Raw genomic sequence first — 25,266 nt, 5'->3', positions numbered from 1 at the left:
GTCTGTTCCTGGGCCCTGACCCTCCACCTCCTAATGAGAGGGGTCTGTTCCTGGGCCCTGACCCTCCACCTCCACCTCCTAATGAGAGGGGTCTGTTCCTGGGCCCTGACCCTCCACCTCCTAACGAGAGGGGTCTGTTACTGGGCCCTGACCCTCCACCTCCTAATGAGAGGGGTCTGTTACTGGGCCCTGACCCTCCACCTCCTAATGAGAGGGGTCTGTTACTGGGCCCTCCACCTCCTCACCCTCCACCTCCTAATGAGAGGGGTCTGTTCCTGGGCCCTGACTCTCCACCTCCTAATGAGAGGGGTCTGTTACTGGGCCCTGACCCTCCACCTCCTAATGAGAGGGGTCTGTTACTGGGCCCTGACCCTCCACCTCCTAATGAGAGGGGTCTGTTACTGGGCCCTGACCCTCCACCTCCTAATGAGAGGGGTCTGTTACTGGGCCCTGACCCTCCACCTTCACCTCCTAATGAGAGGGGTCTGTTACTGGGCCCTGACCCTCCACCTCCTAATGAGAGGGGTCTGTTCCTGGGCCCTGACCCTCCACCTTCACCTCCTAATGAGAGGGGTCTGTTACTGGGCCCTGACCCTCCACCTTCACCTCCTAATGAGAGGGGTCTGTTACTGGGCCCTGACCCTCCACCTTCACCTCCTAATGAGAGGGGTCTGTTACTGGGCCCTGACCCTCCACCTTCACCTCCTAATGAGAGGGGTCTGTTACTGGGCCCTGACCCTCCACCTCCTAATGAGAGGGGTCTGTTACTGGGCCCTGACCCTCCACCTCCTAATGAGAGGGGTCTGTTCCTGGGCCCTGACCCTCCACCTCCTAATGAGAGGGGTCTGTTACTGGGCCCTGACCCTCCACCTCCTAATGAGAGGGGTCTGTTACTGGGCCCTGACCCTCCACCTTCACCTCCTAACGAGAGGGGTCTGTTCCTGGGCCCTGACCCTCCACCTCCTAATGAGAGGGGTCTGTTCCTGGGCCCTGACCCTCCACCTCCTAATGAGAGGGGTCTGTTCCTGGGCCCTGACCCTCCACCTCCTAATGAGAGGGGTCTGTTACTGGGCCCTCCACCTCCTCACCCTCCACCTCCTAATGAGAGGGGTCTGTTACTGGGCCCTGACCCTCCACCTCCTAATGAGAGGGGTCTGTTACTGGGCCCTGACCCTCCACCTCCTAATGAGAGGGGTCTGTTACTGGGCCCTGACCCTCCACCTCCTAATGAGAGGGGTCTGTTACTGGGCCCTCCACCTCCTCACCCTCCACCTCCTAATGAGAGGGGTCTGTTACTGGGCCCTGACCCTCCACCTCCTAATGAGAGGGGTCTGTTACTGGGCCCTCCACCTCCTCACCCTCCACCTCCTAATGAGAGGGGTCTGTTACTGGGCCCTGACCCTCCACCTCCTAATGAGAGGGGTCTGTTACTGGGCCCTCCACCTCCTCACCCTCCACCTCCTAATGAGAGGGATCTGTTCCTGGGCCCTGACCCTCCACCTCCTAACGAGAGGGGTCTGTTCCTGGGCCCTGACCCTCCACCTCCTAATGAGAGGGGTCTGTTACTGGGCCCTGACCCTCCACCTCCTAACGAGAGGGGTCTGTTACTGGGCCCTGACCCTCCACATCCTAATGAGAGGGGTCTGTTACTGGGCCCTCCACCTCCTCACCCTCCACCTCCTAATGAGAGGGGTCTGTTACTGGGCCCTGACCCTCCACCTCCTAATGAGAGGGGTCTGTTCCTGGGCCCTGACCCTCCACCTCCTAACGAGAGGGGTCTGTTCCTGGGCCCTGACCCTCCACCTCCACCTCCTAATGAGAGGGGTCTGTTCCTGGGCCCTGACCCTCCACCTCCTAATGAGAGGGGTCTGTTACTGGGCCCTGACCCTCCACCTCCTAATGAGAGGGGTCTGTTACTGGGCCCTGACCCTTCACATCCTAATGAGAGGGGTCTGTTCCTGGGCCCTCCACCTCCACCTCCTAATGAGAGGGGTCTGTTCCTGGGCCCTGACCCTCCACCTCCTAATGAGAGGGGTCTGTTCCTGGGCCCTGACCCTCCACCTCCTAATGAGAGGGGTCTGTTCCTGGGCCCAGACCCTCCACCTCCTAATGAGAGGGGTCTGTTACTGGGCCCTGACCCTCCACCTCCTAATGAGAGGGGTCTGTTCCTGGGCCCTGACCCTCCACCTCCACCTCCTAATGAGAGGGGTCTGTTCCTGGGCCCTGACCCTCCACCTCCTAATGAGAGGGGTCTGTTACTGGGCCCTGACCCTCCACCTCCTAATGAGAGGGGTCTGTTACTGGGCCCTGACCCTCCACCTCCTAATGAGAGGGGTCTGTTACTGGGCCCTGACCCTCCACCTCCTAATGAGAGGGGTCTGTTCCTGGGCCCTGACTCTCCACCTCCTAATGAGAGGGGTCTGTTACTGGGCCCTGACCCTCCACCTCCTAATGAGAGGGGTCTGTTACTGGGCCCTGACCCTCCACCTCCTAATGAGAGGGGTCTGTTACTGGGCCCTGACCCTCCACCTTCACCTCCTAATGAGAGGGGTCTGTTACTGGGCCCTGACCCTCCACCTCCTAATGAGAGGGGTCTGTTCCTGGGCCCTGACCCTCCACCTCCTAATGAGAGGGGTCTGTTACTGGGCCCTGACCCTCCACCTCCACCTCCTAATGAGAGGGGTCTGTTACTGGGCCCTGACCCTCCACCTCCACCTCCTAATGAGAGGGGTCTGTTACTGGGCCCTGACCCTCCACCTCCTAATGAGAGGGGTCTGTTCCTGGGCCCTGACCCTCCACCTCCTAATGAGAGGGGTCTGTTCCTGGGCCCTGACCCTCCACCTCCTAATGAGAGGGGTCTGTTCCTGGGCCCTGACCCTCCACCTCCTAATGAGAGGGGTCTGTTCCTGGGCCCTGACCCTCCACCTCCTAATGAGAGGGGTCTGTTACTGGGCCCTGACCCTCCACCTTCACCTCCTAACGAGAGGGGTCTGTTCCTGGGCCCTGACCCTCCACCTCCTAATGAGAGGGGTCTGTTCCTGGGCCCTGACCCTCCACCTCCACCTCCTAATGAGAGGGGTCTGTTACTGGGCCCTGACCCTCCACCTCCTAATGAGAGGGGTCTGTTCCTGGGCCCTGACCCTCCACCTCCACCTCCTAATGAGAGGGGTCTGTTACTGGGCCCTGACCCTCCACCTCCTAATGAGAGGGGTCTGTTACTGGGCCCTGACCCTCCACCTCCACCTCCTAATGAGAGGGGTCTGTTCCTGGGCCCTGACCCTCCACCTCCTAATGAGAGGGGTCTGTTACTGGGCCCAGACCCTCCACCTCCTAATGAGAGGGGTCTGTTACTGGGCCCTGACCCTCCACCTCCTAATGAGAGGGGTCTGTTACTGGGCCCTCCACCTCCTAATGAGAGGGGTCTGTTACTGGGCCCTGACCCTCCACCTCCTAATGAGAGGGGTCTGTTCCTGGGCCCTGACCCTCCACCTCCTAATGAGAGGGGTCTGTTACTGGGCCCTGACTCTCCACCTCCTAATGAGAGGGGTCCTTTACTGGGCCCTGACACTCCACCTTCACCTCCTAATGAGAGGGGTCTGTTACTGGGCCCAGACCCTCCACCTCCTAATGAGAGGGGTCTGTTACTGGGCCCTGACCCTCCACCTCCTAATGAGAGGGGTCTGTTACTGGGCCCTGACCCTCCACCTTCACCTCCTAATGAGAGGGGTCTGTTCCTGGGCCCTGACCCTCCACCTCCTAACGAGAGGGGTCTGTTCCTGGGCCCTGACCCTCCACCTCCTAATGAGAGGGGTCTGTTCCTGGGCCCTGACCCTCCACCTCCTAATGAGAGGGGTCTGTTCCTGGGCCCTGACCCTCCACCTCCTAATGAGAGGGGTCTGTTACTGGGCCCAGACCCTCCACCTCCACCTCCTAACGAGAGGGGTCTGTTACTGGGCCCTGACCCTCCACCTCCTAATGAGAGGGGTCTGTTACTGGGCCCTGACCCTCCACCTCCTAATGAGAGGGGTCTGTTACTGGGCCCTGACCCTCCACCTCCTAATGAGAGGGGTCTGTTACTGGGCCCTGACCCTCCACCTCCTAATGAGAGGGGTCTGTTCCTGGGCCCTGACCCTCCACCTCCTAATGAGAGGGGTCTGTTACTGGGCCCTGACCCTCCACCTCCTAATGAGAGGGGTCTGTTACTGGGCCCTGACCCTCCACCTCCTAATGAGAGGGGTCTGTTCCTGGGCCCTGACCCTCCACCTCCTAATGAGAGGGGTCTGTTACTGGGCCCTGACCCTCCACCTCCTAATGAGAGGGGTCTGTTCCTGGGCCCTGACCCTCCACCTCCTAACGAGAGGGGTCTGTTCCTGGGCCCTGACCCTCCACCTCCTAATGAGAGGGGTCTGTTCCTGGGCCCTGACCCTCCACCTCCTAATGAGAGGGGTCTGTTACTGGGCCCTGACCCTCCACCTCCACCTCCTAATGAGAGGGGTCTGTTACTGGGCCCTGACCCTTCACCTCCTAATGAGAGGGGTCTGTTCCTGGGCCCTGACCCTCCACCTCCTAATGAGAGGGGTCTGTTCCTGGGCCCTGACCCTCCACCTCCTAATGAGAGGGGTCTGTTACTGGGCCCAGACCCTCCACCTCCTAATGAGAGGGGTCTGTTACTGGGCCCTGACCCTCCACCTCCTAATGAGAGGGGTCTGTTCCTGGGCCCTGACCCTCCACCTCCTAACGAGAGGGGTCTGTTACTGGGCCCTGACCCTCCACCTCCTAATGAGAGGGGTCTGTTCCTGGGCCCTGACCCTCCACCTCCTAATGAGAGGGGTCTGTTCCTGGGCCCTGACCCTCCACCTCCTAATGAGAGGGGTCTGTTACTGGGCCCTGACCCTCCACCTCCTAATGAGAGGGGTCTGTTCCTGGGCCCTGACCCTCCACCTCCTAATGAGAGGGGTCTGTTACTGGGCCCTGACCCTCCACCTCCTAATGAGAGGGGTCTGTTCCTGGGCCCTGACCCTCCACCTCCTAACGAGAGGGGTCTGTTACTGGGCCCTGACCCTCCACCTCCTAATGAGAGGGGTCTGTTACTGGGCCCTGACCCTCCACCTCCTAATGAGAGGGGTCTGTTACTGGGCCCTGACCCTCCACCTCCTAACGAGAGGGGTCTGTTACTGGGCCCTGACCCTCCACCTCCTAATGAGAGGGGTCTGTTACTGGGCCCTGACCCTCCACCTCCTAATGAGAGGGGTCTGTTACTGGGCCCTGACCCTCCACCTCCTAATGAGAGGGGTCTGTTCCTGGGCCCTGACCCTCCACCTCCTAATGAGAGGGGTCTGTTACTGGGCCCAGACCCTCCACCTCCTAACGAGAGGGGTCTGTTCCTGGGCCCTGACCCTCCACCTCCTAATGAGAGGGGTCTGTTACTGGGCCCTGACCCTCCACCTCCTAATGAGAGGGGTCTGTTCCTGGGCCCTGACCCTCCACCTCCTAATGAGAGGGGTCTGTTCCTGGGCCCTGACCCTCCACCTTCACCTCCTAACGAGAGGGGTCTGTTACTGGGCCCTGACCCTCCACCTTCACCTCCTAATGAGAGGGGTCTGTTACTGGGCCCTGACCCTCCACCTCCTAATGAGAGGGGTCTGTTCCTGGGCCCTGACCCTTCACCTCCTAATGAGAGGGGTCTGTTACTGGGCCCTGACCCTCCACCTCCTAATGAGAGGGGTCTGTTACTGGGCCCTGACCCTTCACCTCCTAATGAGAGGGGTCTGTTCCTGGGCCCTGACCCTCCACCTCCTAATGAGAGGGGTCTGTTACTGGGCCCTGACCCTCCACCTCCTAATGAGAGGGGTCTGTTACTGGGCCCTGACCCTCCACCTCCTAATGAGAGGGGTCTGTTACTGGGCCCTGACCCTCCACCTCCTAATGAGAGGGGTCTGTTACTGGGCCCTGACCCTCCACCTCCTAATGAGAGGGGTCTGTTCCTGGGCCCTCCACCTCCTAATGAGAGGGGTCTGTTCCTGGGCCCTGACCCTCCACCTCCTAATGAGAGGGGTCTGTTCCTGGGCCCTGACCCTCCACCTCCTAATGAGAGGGGTCTGTTCCTGGGCCCTGACCCTCCACCTCCTAATGAGAGGGGTCTGTTCCTGGGCCCTGACCCTCCACCTCCTAATGAGAGGGGTCTGTTCCTGGGCCCTGACTCTTCACCTCCTAACGAGAGGGGTCTGTTACTGGGCCCTGACCCTCCACCTCCTAATGAGAGGGGTCTGTTCCTGGGCCCTGACCCTCCACCTCCTAATGAGAGGGGTCTGTTACTGGGCCCTGACCCTCCACCTCCTAATGAGAGGGGTCTGTTACTGGGCCCTGACCCTCCACCTCCTAATGAGAGGGGTCTGTTCCTGGGCCCTGACCCTCCACCTCCTAATGAGAGGGGTCTGTTACTGGGCCCTCCACCTCCTAATGAGAGGGGTCTGTTACTGGGCCCTGACCCTCCACCTCCTAATGAGAGGGGTCTGTTACTGGGCCCTGACCCTCCACCTCCACCTCCTAATGAGAGGGGTCTGTTACTGGGCCCTGACCCTCCACCTCCTAATGAGAGGGGTCTGTTACTGGGCCCTGACCCTCCACCTCCTAATGAGAGGGGTCTGTTACTGGGCCCTGACCCTCCACCTCCTAATGAGAGGGGTCTGTTCCTGGGCCCTGACCCTCCACCTCCTAATGAGAGGGGTCTGTTCCTGGGCCCTGACCCTCCACCTCCTAATGAGAGGGGTCTGTTCCTGGGCCCTGACCCTCCACCTCCTAATGAGAGGGGTCTGTTCCTGGGCCCTGACCCTCCACCTCCTAATGAGAGGGGTCTGTTCCTGGGCCCTGACTCTTCACCTCCTAACGAGAGGGGTCTGTTACTGGGCCCTGACCCTCCACCTCCTAATGAGAGGGGTCTGTTCCTGGGCCCTGACCCTCCACCTCCTAATGAGAGGGGTCTGTTACTGGGCCCTGACCCTCCACCTCCTAATGAGAGGGGTCTGTTACTGGGCCCTGACCCTCCACCTCCTAATGAGAGGGGTCTGTTCCTGGGCCCTGACCCTCCACCTCCTAATGAGAGGGGTCTGTTACTGGGCCCTCCACCTCCTAATGAGAGGGGTCTGTTACTGGGCCCTGACCCTCCACCTCCTAATGAGAGGGGTCTGTTACTGGGCCCTGACCCTCCACCTCCACCTCCTAATGAGAGGGGTCTGTTACTGGGCCCTGACCCTCCACCTCCTAATGAGAGGGGTCTGTTACTGGGCCCTGACCCTCCACCTCCTAATGAGAGGGGTCTGTTACTGGGCCCTGACCCTCCACCTCCTAATGAGAGGGGTCTGTTCCTGGGCCCTGACCCTCCACCTCCTAATGAGAGGGGTCTGTTCCTGGGCCCTGACCCTCCACCTCCTAATGAGATGGGTCTGTTCCTGGGCCCTGACCCTCCACCTCCTAATGAGAGGGGTCTGTTCCTGGGCCCTCCACCTCCTCACCCTCCACCTCCTCACCCCTCCACCTCCTCACCCCACCTGTCTGTAACTGTACTGTAGGAGATGGAATGGGTCCTTGACAGGACAGCAGCTGAACAAGTGGGCAAAATGCTCCTGTGTTGGGCCACCGTGGTGCTGTGGGTAAGACTGGCACAGAGGGAAGAGGAATGCCAATTTGAAGTGATGTGGGGGATTTGGAAGGCCTGGCTTGTGTTGATTGCTCATGTCTGGATGAAAGATATCTGATGCTGACTGCAGCATTTTACCTGGTGCATCATGGAACCTTGCTGTAATGAATTAACAATGCTAAAACAGAAACACAACCTTAGTGGTTGTGTTTTATAGTCTGGTCCCAGATCAGTTTTTCTGCTGTATAGCCAATTGCTATAGTCATGGTACCAACAATATCCAGAAGCATAGATGTTGACTATGAGTACAAACTGATCTGGGCCCAGGCTAATAAAAGCCTGGATTCACCAGGAAACTGGTCTGGGCCCGGGTCAATAGTATGAGATGATGACAACAAGCAGCTATGTGTTGGTTGGTACTGCCCCCTGATGGTCTGGAGACTAACGGCTGTAACCATGGTGAGTGACTGTGCATGTTGTTGTCCTTGTTTTGCTTGGTTACGGTGTTGTAGGAGATGGAGCCATACTTACCCGTAACATCCCAGTGTGCTCGTACATTCCTGTCTGGAGCCACAGTCATATTCTGGGTGAGCATTTATTCATGATAGTCTACTCTGTATTTTAACTCCTTCATCCTCCCTCCTCCTTCTCACTCCTTCTCCTTTCTCCTTTCTCCTCCCTCTCCCTTCTCCTGTCTCCTCCCTCTCCCTTCTCCTGTCTCCTCCCTTCTCCTGTCTCCTCCCTCTCCTGTCTCCTCCCTCTCCTGTCTCCTCCCTCTCCTGTCTCCTCCCTCTCCCTTCTCCTGTCTCCTCCCTCTCCTGTCTCCTCCCTCTCCCTTCTCCTGTCTCCTCCCTCTCCTGTCTCCTCCCTCTCCCTTCTCCTGTCTCCTCCCTTCTCCTGTCTCCTCCCTCTCCTGTCTCCTCCCTCTCCTGTCTCCTCCCTCTCCTGTCTCCTCCCTCTCCCTTCTCCTGTCTCCTCCCTCTCCCTTCTCCTCCCTCTCCCTTCTCCTCCCTCTCCCTTCTCCTATCTCCTCCCTCTCCCTTCTCCTATCTCCTCCCTTCTCCTATCTCCTCCCTCTCCCTTCTCCTATCTCCTCCCTCTCCCTTCTCCAACTCCTCCCTCTCTCCTGTCTCCTCTCTCCTCTCTCCTCCTGTCTCCTCCCTCTCCCTTCTCCTCCCTTCTCCTGTCTCCTCCTGTCTCCTCCCTCTCCCTTCTCCTGTCTCCTCTCTCCTCCTGTCTCCTCCCTCTTATCATCCTCTTCCTTTTCTCCCTCTCCTGTCTTCATCTCTTCCTCTCCTCATCTTCACTATTATAATTTCTATATAATCTATCATCTCTCTTTATCCTCCTCAGCATCATCAACAAAATCTTCCCAATTCCTTCCCATTGTAATTTTATCATCAGAACATTATAGAAAATGTTTGGAAATAGTATTGAGAGGGTACTTTTCCAAATACATATGGATCCAAAACTGTTGCAAAAAATATCGTAGTCTGGATTTTTTTTGGAGTCAGTGCACCATGGATGAAGTGTGTTGATGGTGGTGATTTGTCAGTGTGAACATATGTATTTGTAATTTATTCGTATTTTTTGTTGTATTTGTATATAAAGTCAGGCATGGGGTCAGTTCCAATTCAATTCGGTCAATAAATATCAGCTGACGTCCTGAATTGACTGCATTGAAACGGAAGTGACCCACAACCTTGACAGATTCCTGTCCTCTCTCCACCCTTCCTCTCCCTCAGATCTCCCTGATCATAGCGTGTATCATCGGGGTGATAGCGTACCGTCTGGCGGTGTACGCGGCGTTCGCCAGCATCATGAAGGACAGCCCCACCAACAACATCCACATGGTGGGCTCCCTCATCACCCCTCAGCTCGCCACCTCTGTCACCGCTTCCTGCATCAACTTCGTCATCATCATGATCCTCAATCTGATGTATGAGAGAGTGGCCATCTGGATCACTGACCTGGGTAAGAATGTGGCCAGCCTGATCACTGACATGGGTAAGAATAGAGAGTGGCCAGCTGGATCACTGACATGGGTAAGAATGTGGCCAGCTGGATCACTGACCTGGGTAAGAATAGAGAGTGGCCAGCTGGATCACTGACATGGGTAAGAATAGAGAGTGGCCAGCTGGATCACTGACCTGGGTAAGAATAGAGAGTGGCCAGCCTGATCACTGACCTGGGTAAGAATAGAGAGTGGCCAGCTGGATCACTGACCTGGGTAAGAATAGAGAGTGGCCAGCTGGATCACTGACCTGGGTAAGAATAGAGAGTGGCCAGCTGGATCACTGACCTGGGTAAGAATAGAGAGTGGCCAGCTGGATCACTGACCTGGGTAAGAATAGAGAGTGGCCAGCTGGATCACTGACATGGGTAAGAATGTGGCCAGCTGGATCACTGACATGGGTAAGAATGTGGCCAGCCTGATCACTGACCTGGGTAAGAATAGAGAGTGGCCAGCTGGATCACTGACCTGGGTAAGAATGTGGCCAGCCTGATCACTGACATGGGTAATGTGAAGTGAATGCACCAATTTGTAAGTCGCTCTGGATAAGAGCGTCTGCTAAATGACTTAAATGTAAATGTAAATGTAATGTAACCTGACCGTGAGTTACGTCGTATAATTTTTTTTTTTTTTTTAAGTCTTTGCAGCATTTGCTTTAAGTGAATCAATGCGGATCTACTACGAACATAGCAAAGTAATCAATTCCTTATGTTGTCAGTGTTCAACATCTCTGGGAAATGTCTAAGGACAACCGGCCCTGAATGGTTCAACAGCTCTGTCATCACCAGTCTCCATGTTGATTTGTTCCTCAGAGATTCCCAAGACTCACCTGGAGTACGAGAACAAGCTGACGGTGAAGATGTTCCTGTTCCAGTTCGTCAACTACTACTCTTCCTGTTTCTACGTGGCCTTCTTCAAGGGGAAGTTCGTCGGTCGTCCCGGAGACTACATCTACATGTTCGGCTGGAGCAAGCTGAGGAACGAGGAGGTATAACCCCTTACCTCAGCTACTTCCTACTGACATTACAGTTTCATTACAGTCCAGAGGGATGATGTCCTGTAACCAGACTACAACAAACTGTTCTCGCTTCCAACCAGTAATGACCAGATTTAAAAACGGCATAACATTTTAAAAAAAAAAACATACTTCCTATTTAGGATGTTATCTGGTCAGATGTCCTGGTTATAACCAGAAGGAGAAAAATAAATAAAGGTCTCATTACTAAAACGACGTTAATAAGATGGTAGAGGATGGTGTGTGCCAACGCCAGGGTTGTGGGTTCGATCCCCATGAGGGGCCAGTACAATTATTTTTTTTTTTAAATGCATGAAATGAAATGTAATGTAGGAAAAAAAATGCATGAAATGAAATGAAATGAAATGTATGCATTCACTACTGTAAGTCGCTCTGGATAAGAGCGTCTGCTAAATGACTAAAAATGTACATGTAAAATCTCGCCTTCTGTTTCTCCGGCCAGTGTGACCCAGGTGGTTGTCTGATTGAGCTGACCACTCAGCTGGTCATAGTGATGTCTGGGAAACAGGTCTGGGGTAACGTCCAGGAGGCCCTGGTTCCGTAAGTTTTTCATTCTGTCACTATTACCTAAGGTGTTTTCTCGGGGCCTAATCCTAATTTAAGATACGTGTGCACTGACTTTAAAATGAATTAAAATAACATCCCTCTGACTTTAGCTTAAATCATGCATTGATGTCAATGAAAGATTTGTGTTAAAACTTGAATTTCGTATGATTTTAACTTAGGATTCCCACCGAATGCCTTTACAACTTTCTCTTAGTGACAATTCAGTCCCAAATGTGAAGTGCAGAAACCTCTGACCCCCTCGGTGTTGGAACTGTACCCCCAGGTGGGTAATGAATCGGTGGGGGAGCCGTAAAGCCCGCAGTCACCCAGAGAGCCGCTACAGTCGCTGGGAACAGGACCACGACCTGCAGAACTTTGGACATCTGGGACTCTTCTATGAGTACCTGGAGATGGGTGAGTTTTTACAGACAGGGACACGCAGACCAATATTCTCTCTCTCTCTCTCTCTCTCCTCTCTCTCTCTCTCTCTCTCTCTCTCTCTCTCTCTCTCTCTCTCTCTCTCTCTCTCTCTCTCTCTCTCTCTCTCTCTCTCTAAAAAACATATTTGAAGAAGTCTGAAGGGAGGAACCACAGATCTATTGTTTCAATGTGTTTTAAGAAAGAGGTGAGGACAGAGGATGCGATGACAAATTGAGAAAGAATCAAACTCTCTGTAGAAATATAATCTCTGTTAACCCAGAAATAAAATCCTAATTTGGTTAGATGCTCGATACCATTTATGTTACGTAGTCTGTCCACAAGATGTTCATATAAATACACATTGCGTTACTTCTTGCTCTCTCCTGCAGAGGGCGCTGTTTCCATCTAATTTACCATCATAATCTCTCTCTTCTCCTCTGCACTTTCCCGTCACCTCCTCTCTCCACTTTCCTATCCCCTCTCCATCCCTCTCCATCCCTCACCACCCCCTCTCCATCCCTCGCCACCCCTCTCCATCCCTCTCCACCCCTCTCCATCCCTCACCACCCCTCTCCACCCCTCTCCATCCCTCGCCACCCCTCACCACCCCTCTCCACCCCTCTCCATCCCTCTCCATCCCACTCCACCCCTCACCACCCCTCTCCATCCCTCACCACCCCTCTCCATCCCTCACCACCCCTCACCACCCCTCTCAATCCCTCTCCATCCCACTCCACCCCTCACCACCCCTCTCCATCCCTCACCACCCCTCTCCACCCCTCTCCACCCTTCTCCACCCCTATCCATCCCTCTCCATCCCTCACCACCCTTCACCACCCCTCTCCATCCCTCACCACCCTTCACCACCCCTCTCCATCCCTCTCCATCCCTCTCCGTCCCTCACCACCCCTCTCCATCCCTCGCCACCCCTCTCCATCCCTCTCCACCCCTCTCCATCCCTCACCACCCTTCACCACCCCTCTCCATCCCTCACCACCCTTCACCACCCCTCTCCATCCCTCACCACCCCTCTCCACCCCTCTCCACCCCTCTCCATCCCTCTCCACCCCTCTCCACCCCTATCCATCCCTCTCCATCCCTCACCACCCCTCTCCATCCCACACCACCCTTCACCACCCCTCTCCATCCCTCGCCACCCCTCTCCACCCCTCTCCATCCCTCTCCACCCCTCTCCATCCCTCACCACCCCTCTCCACCCCTCTCCATCCCTCGCCACCCCTCACCACCCCTCTCCACCCCTCTCCATCCCTCTCCATCCCACTCCACCCCTCACCACCCCTCTCCATCCCTCACCACCCCTCTCCATCCCTCACCACCCCTCACCACCCCTCTCAATCCCTCTCCATCCCACTCCACCCCTCACCACCCCTCTCCATCCCTCACCACCCCTCTCCACCCCTCTCCACCCTTCTCCACCCCTATCCATCCCTCTCCATCCCTCACCACCCTTCACCACCCCTCTCCATCCCTCACCACCCTTCACCACCCCTCTCCATCCCTCTCCATCCCTCTCCGTCCCTCACCACCCCTCTCCATCCCTCGCCACCCCTCTCCATCCCTCTCCACCCCTCTCCATCCCTCACCACCCTTCACCACCCCTCTCCATCCCTCACCACCCTTCACCACCCCTCTCCATCCCTCACCACCCCTCTCCACCCCTCTCCACCCCTCTCCATCCCTCTCCACCCCTCTCCACCCCTATCCATCCCTCTCCATCCCTCACCACCCCTCTCCATCCCACACCACCCTTCACCACCCCTCTCCATCCCTCGCCACCCCTCTCCACCCCTCTCCATCCCTCACCACCCCTCTCCACCCCTCACCACCCCTCTCCATCCCTCGCCACCCCTCTCCACCCCTCTCCATCCCTCGCCCCCCCTCTCCACTTTCCCGTCCCCTCTCCTCTCCTCCTACAGTGATCCAGTTTGGTTTCATCACTCTGTTCGTGGCCTCCTTCCCTCTGGCCCCTCTGCTGGCGCTGTTGAACAACATTATAGAAGTTAGAGTGGACGCCTGGAAGTTCACCACCCAGTTCCGTCGGCCCGTAGCATCTAAGGCCCACAGCATCGGTGCCTGGCAGGAAATACTCAACGGGGTGGCCGTCCTGTCGGTCGTCACTAACGTGAGTACGGCTGTTGGAGAGGGGAGACGAGGTGAGACGGGGGGAGACGGGGGGAGACGGGGGGAGACGAGGGGAGACGGGGAGAGACGAGGAGAGACGAGGAGAGACGGGGGGAGACGAGGTGAGACGGGGGGAGACGGGGGGAGACGAGGGGAGACGAGGGGAGACGGGGAGAGACGGGGGGAGACGAGGAGAGATGGGGGGAGACGAGGGGAGACGAGGAGAGACGAGGGGAGACGAGGAGAGACGGGGGGAGACGAGGGGAGACGGGGAGAGACGGGGGGAGACGAGGAGAGACGGGGAGAGACGAGGAGAGACGGGGGGAGACGAGGAGAGACGAGGAGAGACGGGGGGAGACGAGGAGAGACGGGGGGAGACGGGGGGAGACGGGGGGAGACGGGGGGAGACGGGGGGAGACGAGGGGAGACGGGGGGGAGACGGGGGGAGACGAGGGAGACGAGGAGAGACGGGGGGAGACGAGGAGAGACGAGGGGAGACGGGGTGAGACGGGGGGAGACGGGGGGAGACGAGGAGAGACGAGGAGACGGGGAGAGACGGGGAGAGACGGGGAGAGACGGGGGGAGACGGGGGGAGACGAGGGGAGGAGTGTTATGGATTTCCTTCTTATTCTCTCCTTATTCCTGGAATTGTACAACTGGGATTTCTGGAAAACCTGGGAATCCTGGTAAAGTTACTGGAAGTTTGAACTTAATCAAGGAGTGCTGTGCTGTTTTACCAACTCCCATGGTCACAACTCCTATAATCAAGGAGTGCTGTGCTGTTTTACCAACTCCCATGGTCACAACTCCTATAATCAAGGAGTGCTAGCTTGGTCCCAGATCTGTTGGTGCTGTTTTTACCAACTCCCATGGTCAACAACTCCTATGTCCATCTATAAAGCAAATCAGTTTCCCTGTTTTCTCTCACCCCCCCCAGGCGTTCATCGTAGCCTTCACATCAGACATGATTCCCCGGCTGGTGTACATGTATGCCTACAGCAACGATCTCTCTATGAAGGGCTACATCAACAATAGCCTGTCAGTGTTCAACATCTCTGGGTTCTCTAAGGACAACCGGCCTGAAGACGGAGAGAGCCCTGAATGGTTCAACAGCTCTGTCATCACCACCTGCAGGTAGGGGTGTCTGTCTGTCTGGCTGGCTGTCTGTCTGTCTGGCTGGCTGGCTGTCTGTCTGGCTGGCTGGCTGGCTGTCTGGCTGTCTGGCTGGCTGTCTGTCTGTCTGTCTGTCTGTCTGTCTGTCTGAATACATTTAATGTGTATGAGACTGAGGAGTCTGATTCCCTGACCTGTCAATGTTTTTAATTTGCTGTTTTATGATTTTGTTTTACTCTTGTGAATTCTCTGGTTTTTACTAGATGACTTGTAGTTTTTCATGTTGTCTGTCTGTAATTTTTTGTAATGACTTGGCGCTGCCTATCTTGGCCAGGATGCTCTTGAAAAAAAGAGATTTTAAATCTCAATGAGCCCTTCCTGGTTAAATAAAGGTTAAATAAATAAATAAAATAAATGTATGTATAGTTACCGTCACGTGACTACTGCTACCCAGAGTGTGTGTGTGTGTGTGTGTGTGTGTGTGTGTGTGTGTTTCAGTGTATAACCACTCCTCTACTACTTCCTGTGTTCTACAGGTACCGTGACTACCGCTACCCATCGGGCCATGAGAAGGAGTACTCTCACACCATGCAGTTCTGGCACATCCTGGCTGCCAAGCTGGCCTTCATCATTATCATGGAGGTAGGAACGGACACCTCTAGCTTCCCTACTGCAACCAGCCGTAGAAATAGAACCTATAGAAAAGAACTTGGAACCTCTAAACCCTGGCAACTTGGCTGGTGAACTCTTGAATGTGGGGAGGTCCGATCTATACCTTCTATTTCTATAGAACCACCGGTCATTTCAACCAGATTTGTCTCGTTCCTTTTTTTTAGGTAGTTAGTCACTTCATTGGGAATACTTCAATTCCTTCAGCGTTGACATCTATCCTCGATCAGGACCAGCTTTAATCTACAGCGCATTACAGTTGTGCTACTGTATTTCCAGTGTGGATAGAAAACAGATCTGTCTTTTTACTTTAGTAGTCTGTTAATTAAATAGGAATAGTTGGATTTCAGTGTTGTAGCAGGGAATCATATTATATTATATAGATCTGACTATTTCTGGTTTTGTTACCTAATCCTACAAGACGTTGTCGGTGCTGTATTTCCTGTGATGGCGTTCCTGTTTCACCTCATTCCCTTTCCTGATTGGTTGGTTTCCTCCTCTCGCCTATTTCAGCATGTCGCGTTCATGGTGAAGTTCTTCGTGGCGTGGATGATTCCTGACGTTCCCGCCGAGGTGAAGGCCAGGATTAAACGAGAACGCTACCTCATCCAGGAGTACCTGCATAACTACGAGGTATTTTCCCCACAGAAAAACATTCAACATGCACACAATAACACATTTATTTATTTGCCTTTATTTAACCAGGTAAGCTGATACAACACACACACACACACACACACACACACACACACACACACACACACACACACACTCTGGGTAACGGTAGTCACGGTACCTGTAGAACACAGGAAGTAGTAGAGGAATGGTTATACACTGAAACAAAACACACACACACACACACACACACAAACAGATATATTCATCCCCGTGTTTTTCTGGGTCTTTGTTTGTTTAACCTCAGGTGGAGAAGCTGAAGATCCAGCTAAGCCAGAGGAACGATGACTGCTGCTGCACCCCTATGATCTACCCCGACATATCCCGGCACGTAGTGCTGTCCGAGTGTCTCTAGCACCCGTCCACGCCCTCCGCCCACTCGTTTGATTTTGGCTCGTGTTCATTAGGTCACACAACGGAAAACGTTTTAAAATGTTTTTCAACAGGAAATTTAAATTAGCTTGTTTTTTTTGTTTTTTTTTGCCTTTGGACAAATAGTTAGTTACTCCCTGTTTGAATCTGTTTTGTTTCCATTTGGTGCCTGATGAACAGGACCCTGGTTCAGGTTGGGCTGGGGCCTGGGCTGGTCTTAAGGAGATTCTCGATAAAACTACCCTGAGAGGTGGGCGATCTGTAACACAAAGGGCTCAGTCTGCAGGTGGAGTGGTGAGCAATCCTCACAGAAATAGAGTACCTAATACAATACATCATACATTTACATTTTACGTCATTTAGCAGACGCTCTTATCCAGAGCGACTTACAGTAGTGAATGCATACATTTCAAACATTGCATTTTTTTATTTGTTTTTTTTGTACTGGTCCCCCGTGGGAATCAAACCCACAACCCTGGCGTTGCACACACCATGCTCTACCAACTGAGCCACAGGGAAGATCATCATCATCATCATCAAATACAAGAAGATACTACATTCAGCATCTCTTTAGGTCCGTCTATGTATGGTCTATGGATTTCAGTGTAGATCTAGTGTTGTAGTGTGGACGGGTGGTTGATTTGAAGAGAAGATCTAACAGCATGGAGGAAAGCAGGGAAACATGGCCTCTGCTAGTAATCATTCTCTCTCTCTCTCTCTCTCTCTCTCTCTCTCTCTCTCTCTCTCTCTCTCTCTAAGAAGTGGTTATACTCTTCTGGTCATTCACTAAACACTGTGTTAATGAAGGGCAGCTTTGACTAGCACCTAGCCCACTGACCTGTTTATGTTGTAAGTGACACTATTATAAGCAACCAAAGACAAAAATGCCTTAATATTTTACAAATTAATTGTTAAATGAGTAAAGAGGCTATAGTTTGTTAATAAATTCCCCTTACGAAAAAAAATATTGCAGTTATAACTACACTCTGACTACAATCTTTTTTGTTGTTGTTGTAAAGGTTGTCTTTTTTATTTTATATTTTATTTTTTAAATGTTTTGTGTTCTTATATGTTAAATCATTCTTAAAAAATGTTCATATTCAACAAATATGCAATAAAGCCTATATCAAGGATCAAGGTCAGGTTTCTCTACGGGGTCCATGAAGACTTGTTATAGTATTAGTAGCTACAAAACAAGCAGATTTTGTTGCATCAAAACAATCTTGTCAGAGGTTTTGAATGCCAACATTTTTTTTTTCATCCATATCATTTTTTTTCTCTTCATTTTATTTATTTTTGTATTTAAACAGGGAGTCACCATTGAGACCAGGTTCTCTTTCACAAGGGAGCCCAGCACATACAATTCATAGACAAATCAAAACTAACTAAAATACAGTACAACAAAAAAAAATCCTGAAAAACAGCCACATTCCTCAGATAACAGTTCCCCAATCAATATTTGAAATGACCCCAAGCTGTGTGTCCAATTGAAGTGTATTTTGCAATTGGTTCCAGCAATGAGGTGCATTGTTTGTCGACTGAAGTCATAGATTATTGCTTTTGATTCAATTACCTTCGCTTTTTACACCTCAGTGTTGTCCACAGAGATGTTAGCCTACTAGCCAACTTAGCTACTGTCTGAACTAAACCAAGTATCAGATGTGTGAAAATGTAATATGTTTGTTGTAGCATAGTAGATTTCAGTGCCAGATATGATTTTTGTTTTTACAGTATATAACAATGTTTTCTAGGATACTGTTGTGTGTTGCTTTAGATCACAGGAAGCTGCCTGTCTACTGTGCCGCTTGTTCCTGTCAAGGCCTGTTGTACTGTAGGCACTCATTTCAGATGTCAGGATTTTGGCAGGAGAGGAGAGGAGAGTGGGCAGTAGCAGCTGGTGCCTGTTTGTCGACTGAAGGAAAGATAAACATTCTTCTCGCCTCTCTAAAATACTTAACTGTGTGTGTTCCCGGAGAAGAGAGGGTAGAGAGAAGAGAGAGAATAAGAGAGGGGGGGAGAGAGAGAATAAGAGAGGGGGGGGAGAGAGAGAATAAGAGGGGGGGAGAGAGAGAATAAGAGAGGGGGGAGAGAGAGAATAAGAGAGGGGGAGAGAGAGAGAGAATAAGAGAGGGGGAGAGAGAGAGAGAATAAGAGAGGGGGGAGAGAGAGAATAAGAGAGGGGGAGAGAGAGAATAAGAGAGGGGGAGAGAGAGAATAAGAGAGGGGGGAGAGAGAGAATAAGAGAGGGGGAGAGAGAGAGAGAATAAGAGAGGGGGGAGAGAGAGAATAAGAGAGGGGGGAGAGAGAGAGAGAATAAGAGAGGGGGGGAGAGAGAGAATAAGAGAGGGGGGAGAGAGAGAATAAGAGAGGGGGGAGAGAGAGAATAAGAGAGGGGGAGAGAGAGAGAGAATAAGAGAGGGGGGAGAGAGAGAATAAGAGAGGGGGGAGAGAGAGAGAGAATAAGAGAGGGGGGGAGAGAGAGAATAAGAGAGGGGGGGGAGAGAGAATAAGAGAGGGGGAGAGAGAGAAAAGAAAGGGATATCAGTCCCTTTTTTAATGTGCCTTTGTTTACCCTACTCGTTAAGAGCTAGTGAACGCTTAGCTTGTTCTCAGCTACTGTGGCTTGTCATCTTCCTCCATCCCTCCCTGTCTTCATCTTCCTCCATCCCTCCCTGTCTCCATCTCTCCCTGTCGCCATCTCTCCCTGTCGCCATCTCTCCATCCCTCCCTGTCGCCATCTCTCCATCCCTCCCTGTCGCCATCTCTCCATCCCTCCCTGTCTCCCTCTCTGTCTCCCTGTCTCCATCCCTCCCTGTCTCCATCCCTCCCTGTCTCCCTCTCTCCCTGTCTCTCTCTCTCCCTGTCTCCCTGTCTCCCTCTCTCCATCCCTCCCTGTCTCCATCCCTCCCTGTCTCTCTCTCTCCCTGTCTCCCTGTCTCCCTCTCTCCCTCTCTCCATCCCTCCCTGTCTCCATCCCTCCCTGTCTCCCTCTCTCCATCCCTCCCTGTCTCCCTCTCTCCATCCCTCCCTGTCTCCATCTTTCCATCCCTCCCTGTCTCCATCTTTCCATCCCTTACTGTTATACTTTATGAAAGCTTGTCTTCACTCCTGACCCTATCAGGGCTCATCATCTCTTTCCATCCCTCCCTCCTTCCATCCTAAACACATCAGTTATCATTTAGCCTTTCATCATGACTGGTTGGATTTGTTTGGTTCTATGTCCGTGATAAGAAGGAAAGATAAACATTATTTAATAACATTTTTTTTGGTTCTTGCACAAAGCACTTATAAAATGACTCATATCCTAGATGTGTTTCTGCTGCGTGACAATAACACTAATGGAGTTGGATAATGAACCAGATCCACCCAGACATAAACATGTCAGTCTAAATGGAATATTGCCATCTGTGGCTGGAGGCAGGGAGCTAGCCTGAGTCCTAGATGTGTTTTGTGTTGTCTTGACAACTCCGTGAAAGTGACAGCAATGGAGTTTTCAAGACAGCACAAACAGATCGGGGACTCAGGCTAAACGGGACCATGTGAAATTATTTTATTTAAATTATTATTATTATTATTTTATCTTATCAATATAAAGAAAGAAACAATGGTTGTACTGTAGATGTTTTAAGAGATATATTTAAAAATGGACATACAATGGCTCCCACTTTTAATTTCATGTTTATTATATATGTTTGGACTCTACAGTTTGAAGAGAAGACATGTCAATTAATAGTGCAATGTTTTAGGTTAGTTTTTTCAGTTTTTATTGAAGTAAAGATATGTTTTCATATGTATCAAATGTACCTGTTTTTATGCATATGGAGTCATTTCATTCGACTTTTCTCTTTACGATAAGCTCGCTACGGCTCCGTCTCAGGCTGAACGATCTTCTATTATTGTATGTTTGGTAGAATAGAAAATAAAAACGCAAATGTCTTTACAATATCAGGTGACATGTAAACACCAGTAGCCAACATTTGACTGTTCAAATGTGCCTTTTCTATGCTGTGGGCTCTATGAAACTAATACCTGCACTTCAAGTATCACCACTCTCTATGTTCCCTCTGTTTCAAAAAGATCTCTGTTATTTTCAGAATATAGTTTTTCCCCTCTCATAAATGTCCCTTTACTTTTTATTTAAAATTTCTTCCTTTTAATATATATTTTTATTAGTCATGTTTTTAATGATTATTATTTTGTATTTTTCCGCAAAACCCCCCCCCAAAAAAAAACAACTATGGCAGTTTACAATACTTGGATATTGATGAAGAAAAACGTTATTTTGTTTTAATTTGTTTGGTCTTTTTAATGGTTGTATTTTGATACACTGCCCATGTACGCTAAATAATTGTGACTGTGTTGGACTGTATGCCTTGTTAAAAGAATAAAATACCAAATTCAAATGATTTAAAACATGTGTTTCTAAGAAGGTTGTCTATAATGCTTTATAACTTGAATATATTCAAGATACTGTACATATAAAATGTAACTTGCTGAAACCTGCAGATACCTTGATTGTTTCAAACGCCATGTTGGAAGTGTTGTGGTTACAAGATGGATTCTGCAGTTATTGTTCACACAACAGATGGCCTGAGTACAGTACAGATACACTTATTCAATATTTGTTCATGTTCTCTCACACACACACACAAACTACTGAACATACTGCCTAATACCAACATAATGAGTGTGTGGTGAGTAGTCAAGCATCACCATGGAACAGAACCAGCCTAAAGTCAGAACTGAGGCCGATATCACACCTTGACATGGGAAACAATCAACATCAGGTAAGTTGTTACCACCTTGAAGTATCCAGACTAGAGGTTTACTATAAGCAGCACTGAAGCTTTTCATTAACTTTGAAATGTGTTTCTATTCGTCCCTGTAGTGTCTACAGTGAGGGTCGTAATTATTAGCTTTGAAAAAATATATAGTTAAAAGGTTTAAATTCAACTGTTGGAATAATGCAAGGAAGCATTTAGCCATACTGTCTCTCGTGGACATACTGTAGGATTAAATACATTAGTCAGGTTATTAAATGACTTTAAATCAAGAGTTCTGTGGAAGTGGTTTGACTGAATGGGGAATGCTTGTTTAACCGTGGCTATGATGTACTGTAAACCGCATCATGATCCATGCGTCCTGTTTCATTAGATGAAGAAGTTCTCACCTTTACTCCTACTGCCATACTGGTCCTTCACCGCATCAACAGCGCTCTTACAACAACTTAAAATATGTGTTTTCAGCCTTACAACTACTTTTATTTTTTATTTTTTTTAAACGACTTACGTGAGAAGTGATCCAATTGTATTTAGTGAGGATTCAATCCAAGGTGTGTTAGAGAGTGGGGCACTATACGGCAACAATATGCATTTTAAAAAGGCCTTTTCTTCGATGTTTGCGAAGATCGCATTCATGGTAAATGCTACGCATGTCAGCTCAAGCGTAAAGTAAGTAGCCTGTATAAGCGTAAAGTAAGTAGCCTGCTTACTATAAAGTAAATAGCCTGACTAAGTGTAAAGTAAATAGCCTGACTAAGTGTAAAGTTAGTAAAGTAAGTTGACTTCTCACTGTAAAGTAAGTAGCCTGTCCTAGCGTAAAGTAAGTCAAATAAGTAGCCTGCTTACTGTAAAGTAAGTAGCCTGTCTAAGCGTGTAGTAAGTAAAGTAAGTAGCCTGTCTAAGCGTGTAGTAAGTAAAGTAAGTAGTCTGTCTAAGCGTAAAGTAAGTAAAGTAAGTAGCCTGTCTAAGCGTGTAGTAAGTAAAGTAAGTAGTCTGTCTAAGCGTAAAGTAAGTAGTCTGTCTAAGCCTACAGTAAGTAAAGTAGCCTGTCTAAGCGTAAAGTAATTAAAGTAAGTAGCCTGCTTACTGTAAAGTAAGTAGCCTGTCTAAGTGTAAAGTAAGTAGCCTGCCTAAGCGTAAAGTAAGTAAAGTAAGTAGCCTGTCTAAGCGTAAAGTAAGTAGCCCGCCTAAGTGTAAAGTAAATGCTGCTCTGCACTATGAAGCACCTTGGACTGAATCCAGACCTAATATAAGTCTATAACACTGTCTTCTTCCAGCCCCCAGAACGGGCCTTCTGTGACCTGTCCTCTCCGGGGCAGGAGGGCATCAGGGTGGTCCAGCTCTACCTGATGCCGGCCTTCTTCCTGGGGGTGTTGATACTGGGTCTCCCCCTCAACCTGCTCTCTCTCTGGATCTTCTCCCAACGCCTGAAACGCTGGTCCAGGTAGCCTAGAGGGGCGGGCTGAAACGCTGGTCCAGGTAGCCTAGAGGGGAGGCTGAAACGCTGGTCCAGGTAGCCTAGAGGTTAGAGGGGAGGCTGAAACGCTGGTCCAGGTAGCCTAGAGGGGAGGCTGAAACGCTGGTCCAGGTAGCCTAGAGGTTAGAGGGGGGGCTGAAACACTGGTCCAGGTAGCCTAGAGGGGAGGCTAAAACGCTGGTCCAGGTAGCCTAGAGGGGCAGGCTAAAACGCTGGTCCAGGTAGCCTAGTGGTTAGAGGGGCGGGCTGAAACACTGGTCCAGGTAGCATAGAGGGGAGGCTGAAACACTGGTCCAGGTAGCATAGAGGGGAGGCTGAAACACTGGTCCAGGTAGCATAGAGGGGAGGCTGAAACGCTGGTCCAGGTAGCATAGAGGGGAGGCTGAAACGCTGGTCCAGGTAGCATAGAGGGGAGGCTGAAACGCTGGTCCAGGTAGCCTAGAGGTTAGAGGGGTGGGTTGAAACACTGGTCCAGGTAGCATAGAGGGGCGGGCTGAAACGCTGGTCCAGGTAGCCTAGAGGTTAGAGGGGCGGCTGGCCACCGAAACGTTCACAGGTTGGGATCTGAGGGATTTTGACTACTAGAGGGTTGTTAGTGACAAACCCTAGCAATAAAGCATCTCCTGCTGTTGTGCCCTTGAGCAAGGCACTTGTTAACCCTTAAACTGCTCACTGGGTGCTGTACTGTGTGTGTGTGTGTGTGTGATGTTGGATGGGTTAGGCACAGTAGAATACCCATTTTCTGGTATAGATTTATAAAGTATTCTTCTTCTTCAGGAGTAGTGTCCTGCTCTTCAACCTGGCCGTGGCTGACACCTTTTGGCTGCTGGCTCTACCCTTCCTCATCCACTACCACTTTAACGGTTTGGATTTCGTGGCATTTCTTTGACTATTTAAAAAAAATAAAAAAAAATAAACCACATACAGTGAGGGGGAAAAAGTATTTGATCCCCTGCTGATTTTGTACGTTTGCCCACTGATAAAGAAAGGATTAGTCTATAATTTTAATGGTAGGTTTATTTGAACAGTGAGAGACAGAATAACAACAAAAAAATCCAGAAAAACGCATGTCAGAAATGTTATACATTGATTTGCATTTTAATGAGGGAAATAAGTATATGACCCCCTCTCAATCACAAAGATTTCTGGCTCCCAGGTGTCTTTTATACAGGTAACGAGCTGAGATTAGGAGCACACTCTTAAAGGGAGTGCTCCTAATCTCAGTTTGTTACCTGTATAAAAGACACCTGTCCACAGAAGCAATCAATCAGATTCCAAACTCTCCACCATGGCCAAGACCAAAGAAATCTCCAAGGATGTCAGGGACAAGATTGTAGACCTACACAAGGCTGGAATGGGCTACAAGACCATCGCCAAGCAGCTTGGTGAGAAGGTGACAACAGTTGGTGCGATTATTCGCAAATGGAAGAAACACAAAAGTACTGTCAATCTCCCTCGGCCTGGGGCTCCAAGCAAGATCTCACCTCGTGGAGTTGCAATGATCATGAGAACGGTGAGGAATCAGCCCAGAACTACACGGGAGGATCTTGTCAATGATCTCAAGGCAGCTGGGACCATAGTCACCAAGAAAACAATTGGTAACACACTACGCCGTGAAGGACTGAAATCCTGCAGCGCCCGCAAGGTCCCCCTGCTCAAGAAAGCACATATACATGCCCGTCTGAAGTTTGCCAATGAACATCTGAATGATTCAGAGGACAACTGGGTGAAAGTGTTGTGGTCAGATGAGACCAAAATGGAGCTCTTTGGCATCAACTCAACTCGCCGTGTTTGGAGGAGGAGGAATGCTGCCTATGACCCCAAGAACACCATCCCCACCGTCAAACATGGAGGTGGAAACATTATGCTTTGGGGGTGTTTTTCTTCTAAGGGGACAGGACAACTTCACCGCATCAAAGGGACGATGGACGGGGCCATGTACCGTCAAATCTTGGGTGAGAACATCCTTCCCTCAGCCAGGGCATTGAAAATGGGTCGTGGATGGGTATTCCAGCATGACAATGACCCAAAACACACGGCCAAGGCAACAAAGGAGTGGCTCAACAAGAAGCACATTAAGGTCCTGGAGTGGCCTAGCCAGTCTCCAGACCTTAATCCCATAGAAAATCTGTGGAAGGAGCTGAAGGTTCGAGTTGCCAAACGTCAGCCTCGAAACCTTAATGACTTGGAGAAGATCTGCAAAGAGGAGTGGGACAAAATCCCTCCTGAGATGTGTGCAAACCTGGTGGCCAACTACAAGAAACGTCTGACCTCTGTGATTGCCAACAAGGGTTTTGCCACCAAGTACTAAGTCATGTTTTGCAGAGGGGTCAAATACTTATTTCCCTCATTAAAATGCAAATCATTTTATAACATTTTTGACAT

At 51.0% G+C, this 25,266-nt stretch overlaps 1 protein-coding gene across 2 annotated transcripts in view; it reads left to right on the top strand.

The window, feature by feature from the left end:
* Positions 1 to 21,036, top strand: part of LOC106561808 (anoctamin-5) — a 77,155-nt gene extending 56,119 nt beyond the window's left edge. For both annotated transcript variants that reach the window (XM_045688652.2, XM_045688653.2), the window contains 10 exons: positions 8,149 to 8,223; positions 9,382 to 9,610; positions 10,463 to 10,638; positions 11,129 to 11,226; positions 11,516 to 11,646; positions 13,590 to 13,795; positions 14,732 to 14,928; positions 15,444 to 15,549; positions 16,090 to 16,209; positions 16,499 to 21,036. In XM_045688652.2, coding sequence (XP_045544608.1) covers positions 8,149 to 8,223; positions 9,382 to 9,610; positions 10,463 to 10,638; positions 11,129 to 11,226; positions 11,516 to 11,646; positions 13,590 to 13,795; positions 14,732 to 14,928; positions 15,444 to 15,549; positions 16,090 to 16,209; positions 16,499 to 16,606 — 1,446 coding nt within the window. In that variant the 3' untranslated portion in view covers positions 16,607 to 21,036. The remainder of the gene's footprint in view (positions 1 to 8,148; positions 8,224 to 9,381; positions 9,611 to 10,462; positions 10,639 to 11,128; positions 11,227 to 11,515; positions 11,647 to 13,589; positions 13,796 to 14,731; positions 14,929 to 15,443; positions 15,550 to 16,089; positions 16,210 to 16,498) is intronic.
* The last annotated feature ends 4,230 nt before the right edge of the window (positions 21,037 to 25,266 follow it).

Source organism: Salmo salar, chromosome 10 (assembly GCF_965601325.2).
Source record: "Salmo salar chromosome 10, fSalSal1, whole genome shotgun sequence".
Classification (NCBI taxonomy): Eukaryota; Metazoa; Chordata; class Actinopteri; order Salmoniformes; family Salmonidae; genus Salmo; species Salmo salar.
This window is presented reverse-complemented; position numbering and strand designations above follow the sequence as displayed.